The following is a 6,580-nucleotide window of genomic DNA, read 5'->3' as shown; positions in this document are numbered from 1 at the left end:
GGGCAGCATGGAGCTTTCAACACCTAACAGAAAAAAGCACATCAGGGAAGGAAAACGGTAGAGTCTTTTACGGTGTTTAGAATCCACTTTTGTCCAGTAATCTGTCAAAGGTTCTATTGCTCTATTTACTACAGTGCAAAATCCCAACCTAGTAAATTTAGAAGGAAAAAAATTAATTACTAGTGACTGGCTTTCTGGCTATCCAATTTGACACCTCTTAGGACTTATCTCGAAAGTCAAGACAGTGACAGCACACACATCTCTGCAATATGAAGGTAGTGAAAAGCTTCACTTCTACTTCCAAAATATCTGTGGCAGTAGGAAAAACGACACAGGCACCCACATGTCACCTCCCTCTTTTATCCACTGACTGATGTGCATCCAGCCTAGACTAGCTGAGTATATACCTGAGAAACATTAGTGTTAAAATATTGCCCTTTACAAAGACTGGTAAATGGGGCGAAAGTGCAGAAAGCAATAGTTTTTCTCTCCACTGGTTTCATTGTTAGTGTCACAGTTTTTAGAGCTCCTGGTGCCACCCAACAATCCGCAGTAAGGACAAATCCTGCTTAGAAAGAACCCAAGTCAAATAATTCATCCTTCTCTACACTAATGATAGCTTAACTGGTTCACAGGTTTCAAAAACCTCATGTCCAAAGAAAATCATTAGAGTTCTTTAGAAAGAAATACGTACAATTGCCAAAGGGACCATCCAGGGTATCATCTACAATTATTCCAGTTAGCTTGGTATCAATGCTTTGCCTATGGCTGTTATTTGGTTCAATGGCAGAATAAGGCGACACTTTTAACAATTTGCAATTAAATTCTTTTCACACACACATACACACGCGCGCACGCATACATCAGGCACATGACCCAAAAAATACAAAACAAAAGCATAGAGGGTTTTGGTGGGTAAGGAGGGGATCTAAATAAATAAACATCTTTACAGATAAAACACTTAGATTGCAGAAATATATCACTGAGGTTTTTGAGAAGGCCGTGCAGAGGTTTGCATGCTAGAAGATAACTTTTTTGAGGATTTTTCAGCAGACTGCCTGCCACTGGGAGAAGAGGGAACTCCAGAATCTAGCTGGGAAGACTTGGATTTGCGAGCAGACAGCAGGGAATGTTTAGCAGAAGCAGAGTCCTTAGAGACAAGCTGCTCTTTTCCAACTGCATTTGCATTCAGCTGCTGGGAACCTGGAGGCTGATGGCCTTTCTCTGCCTTGTCATCCACAGTGTTCTTACAGATTGACTTAACAGAGCCCCCACTAGTCTTTTTAGAGAGCAAGGTTGTCTTGCCAAGATCAGTTGACCGCCGAGTCTCCTTCTGTCTCAAGGCTGATTTGAAGAAGGACAGCCCTTTGTCCTCAGATTTGCTGTCCCTCTTCAGAGCAGACCTCATGCTTGTGCTGGGAGAGTGCAAGCTGGCCATGGAGGAGCTCCTGACGTGTTTCCCATCCCCTCTGCCCTCTCCAGCTTTGGCCTGGCTCACCCGAGGGGAGTTGGGTTTGGAAGTGGAGGTGATGCTACCTCTGTCAGAACCCAGGCTTTGTCTGGAGCCCTCTCTACTTAGGCTCCGGTCTGAAGTCCTGCTTTTCCCAGGAGGAAAGGGGCTCTTTGTGGCAGGGCCTGAGGCTTTTTTGGCAGATGTGGAGGAAGCAGTGTAGGCGAGGGCAGGAGCTGACTTCTGCTTCTGTGGTGAAGGAGAAGACACAGAGTCTTGGGATTTGGAGGGCGACTCCTTTTTGGATTGGGCAGGGGTAGGGGATGAATGCCTTCCACTGGCCCTGGAAGAAGAATCTGCTTTGCTTCGGGAGCGAGAAGGCTTTCGAGAAACTTTTATAGGAAGAGGAGAAGAAGGAGATGTACTTGAAAGAGATGATTCTTGGCTTGCCAAGGCTGGTCTCCCCTTCCGCAAGCTTTTATCTGGCTCGGAACCACCTTTGGAACTGGGGGATCTCTTGGTTGTGCTCTCTGGTTTCTTTGTAAGTGAGCCTGGGTGGCTCGGGGGTTTCACCTCTTTGACTGGAGAGCTGTCTACAGAATCGCTCTGATCTACATAAGCAATCTGGTTATTGTTATCAAATGGATCAGAGACGGGGGGCAAGTGATCCCCTTGTGCTGAGTGTTTGCTCTGTGTATCTGCAACGCTGGAGTTCAATTTGCGGATGTCTGCTTCGTCTCTGAACACACCTTCCATGACAGCCAGAGGAGCCCGGCCCACAGCCTTGTGCTCACGACGACTGTGACTATCACTAGGTTCCTGGTAACTGCTAGAAAGGTTCCTCAAGCTACCAAAGCAAGAGATGGAAACCTTGTCATCTACCGCCTCCCCAATCTTCTCCAAGGTGGAAGCAGAGCTGTGAATTGGAGAGTCCCCTGAGAATCGGGAAGGAGAACTGGAGCGCATCTGCAGCTTAGCAGACAAGGACCAGGAAGGTCTCATGCAGTTTTCATTGACGGCCAAGGGGCTGGTGACAGAAGATCTGGAGGACAAGCTCTGGCGCTGGACACTTCTTACAAATGGTCGAGTTGAAAAGCCTCCTGAACATGGCAAAGAGAATACTGTTATCCTAAGCCAACAAAAGCATTCTAGCAATAAGTTGAGATACTGATGATGAAACAAAGGTAAGCCTCAGGGAATGACAGGAGCATGACATTCAGAGCCCTCCCATCTGCAGTCAAAGAGTAGCTGTGTGGCTTCAACATCTCTGAGACTAACTCCCTTTATCTATAAAACACGGACATTCTGACTCAGAGATCAGCAAACTGTTCTCTGTACCTCCTTGTTCTACATTAGGACTCAGCATGCTTTTCCTTTAAAAAGCCAGAGAGTAACTATGTTAGGCTTTGTGGGCCAACCAATCTACTCTGCCACGGCAGCCACAGACTCCTAAATGAATTGGTGCAGCTTTATTCCAAAAAAATTTTACTTACGAAAAAGGCAGTGGGCTGTATTTTGCTGACCCTTGGATCTAACTCACGGAGTTTCTGTGAGAACTAAATAAAATCTTCAAAGTCTTTTACCCACTAGGGTCACTAGCATTCCACCAATGCTCACTAACCTTACTGAATGACATCTCAGGCTCACGAAAGTGAAGTGCTTGACTGCGATTACACAAATAATTAAAGACAAAGTTAATATTAGAACCTGAAACCCCTTGCCATCCACTCAATACCACATGTAAGTTGGCCTGTATTGTTGACTATAAAAAAATCAAAGGGGAAGAACTAAAGAGACCCAGATACAATACATTCCTATCCTAAGTGACTTAAAAATTCCAAAGAAAATGGAGTAAAAGCTGCACAGTTGACTACCTCCCTACACTAATATAATTTTTTTTTTTTTTACAGTCTCGCTATGTCATCCTTGGTAGAGTGCCGTGGCATCATAGCTCACAGCAACTCTTGGGCTGAAGCAATTCTCTTATCTCAGCATACCAAGTAGCTGGGACTACAGGCGCCTGTCACACCACCTGGCTATTTGTTTTTGTAGTTGTCATTGTTGTTTAGCAGGCCCAGGCCAGGTTCAAACCCACCAGCCTGGGTGTATGTGGCCAGCGCCCCAACCACTGAGCTATGGGTGCTGAGCCCACTGACCTAATTTTCATAGACCAGACACGAACCACCATGTACGTATCAATACAGGAGGCCTAGTTCCTTACCTTGACCACCTCTGTATGTTGACTGTTTGTTTTACAGATCCCTGGGTAGTCAAGCTACACAGGTTCTACTATATTCATAATTAAAACAATGTACATTCCTATTTGGAGTGACTTTAAAATTCTGAAGAAAATATTCTAAATTAAATCTACACACACTTGACTGTAACTGAGGTATTTAGAAAATGCTGCCTAAGATCCTTAGAGACAAGCCCTACTCTGTGGGAGCCACTCAGCACCATTACATGATGACAATGCTTGAGAAGACATTGATTTCACCAACTACGCTATTTAAAAATAGATTGGGGCAAAACATACCCAAACTTATTATTAAAATGACAGTGAATTCTAAGTTTAAAGTCTGTATTGGAAATAACCTCTACCTAGACAAGCAAAGGTTCACTAGTCAGTTTCTCATAAAGCGCGAGCAGCTAGGAGAGCAGCGATTATAGTCCAGTAGTCTTGTTTTACAAATAAAGTGATAAGCCCAAAGAGGTCACAGAGCTGGGGCTATGGCACAGATCTCCTCATCTGGTATTCTTCTTCCAATCTCCTAGAATTCTAACTCCATTTCATTTTCTCAGAATTATCCATCACCACTACAAGTAGATTACAGCAATCGAAATGCTAGCCACAGAGGGAGACCTGCTGAAAGTTGAGTCACCCTGCTCATTACAGAAGCTAGGCTCACTCTCTCCTCCTTCCAGCTCTCCATACTCTGGCTACCTGACCTTCCCACACCACCTGGGGTCCCTGTCAGAACTAAGGTCTGTCCTGCCATTACTCAGGTGGTGGATGAAAGGTTAGAGTTCAACTTTTATCAGATTTTCTAAGTTTTACATTATGATTCTCTTCCGAATTCTTAACAACTACTTCTATGCAAAGGCAATAGTTTTTGTTCTAGATGCATCTGTAGTAAAGCGAGCACACCACAACTGCCTGCACGGAGCGCAGTGCAGTAGAAAGGCAAGGACTCCCGAGGCCGAGACAGCCAGAAGCCTCCATGCCAGGCCTGGAACAGCAACTTCTCACTAGTGGCCTGGGGCAAAGCATAAGGTGTCTGAGCCCCTTATGGCTGTACTTTGAATAAAATACACACATGCTTACCTGATTTTAATGCTCCACCCTCTAGACTAGGCCTTAACAGTGGAAAATAATGAAGTGGGAGGAGAAAGTCCAAGGTCATAGAGGTAAAGCAAATGACCCTGTTTACATAAAATGTTACTTCTTAGGATTATAATCTACAGCTATGCTGCACCACCCACTAGAGCTCCCTTTGCGTTCTCCTGCAATGTCCTGGGCACTAAGTTCCTAAACCTGAAGGACTCTTTGCTGCGTCTGTGAGTTACCATTTTGGAAATTTGTCATCAAAGACTACACCCACCGTCATCTTCACTCCTCTCCCCAGCCATCTCCACAGACTCCGAGAGTGAGGCCAAGGACGTGCGTCTGGAGGAAGCCGCAGAGGTCACACTGGCTGGCTTGCTCCCAGGGAGCCGACTCACCCAGTGTTCACACAGGGAAGAACTTGTTGAGCCTACAGAGGAGGAAGCAGACACAAAGGTCAGACCAGGGTCCCGTGGCCAGTCTGCCCTGCACACACCCTTGTGAATATGCTATGAGCTGAGCTGGGGGTGACTGATGTCCCCACCCCAAGGCTGGCATTAACTCTCAGCCCCCACGTGGTATCATGTCTACTTAGTTAAGATGAAGCAATGGAGGGCTGATTCCATTGTAGTACTTAAGAACTGGCAAGAGGATGGGCATGATGGTCCATTCCCATAATCCTAGCACTCTGGGAGGCCGAGGCAGGAGGACTGCTTGAGGTCAGGAGTTGGAGACCAGCCTGAGCAACACAGCAAGACTGTGCCTCTATTAAAAATGAAAAATTAGTCAGGTGTGGTGGCCTGTCCCTGTAGTCCCAGCTACTTGGGAAGTTGAGGCAGGAGGACCACTTGAGCCCACATGTTTGAGGTTATAATAAGCTATAATGATGCCACTGCACACTACCCGGGTAACAGAGCAAAACCCTATCTCAAAAAAAAAAAATAATAAAAAAATAAAGAATTGCTAAGAAAATAGAAAATCAATCATACAGTCATTCCACAAACAAGTACCTATGTTCCAGGCACTGTTTTAAACACTTGTTGTAGTATTTCTGACACTCAGAGAAGAGAGCAAGCAACAGTATACTTCTTCTTAGCCTGTTTCATGGAAATTTTTAACTATTTTCATAATATTAATAATACACATATACACACAGCTGTATGTCAATCTGTCCTGTTTCTGAGATGGCCTTAAATCTTTATTAGAGCAACAAGAAACTGCTCTTGAAATTTGAGTACATGAAGCAGCATGAGTGCCTCATGTAGACCTCAAGAGAATGGCGCATCTGAAAATATCTCAGACTCTAGAAAGCACTGAGGGAAGGCATAAAAGCACTGAAGTCCACCTTCTATTAAGTAAGTGAGCAGCTACATACTACACACTCTGCTCCAGAGATGCTTCCATTTGGCTGCTTTGAACTCACCTCCCTCACACCACCAAGCTTTGTAGGAATTAATATTCCCTAACTTGATCACACATTAGGATGTTTCAGTTCCGTGTCATACTTTCTTAAAGTCAAACTCCACACTAAGAAGCATGCATCCCCTTGTTTGAATTGTGTGGCTGCATCCACAGCACATATGGGTACTGGTCCCTGCATTTATTAAACACAACAGGCTAGATTCCATCAGGCTGAACCCAAGCTATCTAATACAGCAGAGCCTTGGTAAGTTGACTACCCAAGGGATTGTCACAAACAGGTCAATCTACGAAGGTGGTCAACATAAGAACTAGGCCTACTATACTGATACGAACATGTGGTGCATATCCGGTCTATGAAAATTAGGTCAACTTAAGGAGGTGGG

The 6,580-nt window shown here is 44.9% G+C and overlaps 1 protein-coding gene across 2 annotated transcripts in view; it reads right to left on the bottom strand.

The window, feature by feature from the left end:
* Positions 1-347: 347 nt before the first annotated feature.
* Positions 348-6,580, bottom strand: part of USP31 (ubiquitin specific peptidase 31) — a 78,208-nt gene continuing 71,975 nt past the window's right edge. For both annotated transcript variants that reach the window (XM_053556846.1, XM_053556847.1), the window contains 2 exons: positions 5,053-5,205; positions 348-2,550 (listed from right to left, as the gene is read on the bottom strand). In XM_053556846.1, coding sequence (XP_053412821.1) covers positions 980-2,550; positions 5,053-5,205 — 1,724 coding nt within the window. In that variant the 3' untranslated portion in view covers positions 348-979. The remainder of the gene's footprint in view (positions 2,551-5,052; positions 5,206-6,580) is intronic.

This window comes from Nycticebus coucang, chromosome 12, assembly GCF_027406575.1.
Source record: "Nycticebus coucang isolate mNycCou1 chromosome 12, mNycCou1.pri, whole genome shotgun sequence".
Classification (NCBI taxonomy): Eukaryota; Metazoa; Chordata; class Mammalia; order Primates; family Lorisidae; genus Nycticebus; species Nycticebus coucang.
Note: the sequence above shows the minus strand (reverse complement) of the source record. Positions and strands in the feature narration are given on the sequence as shown.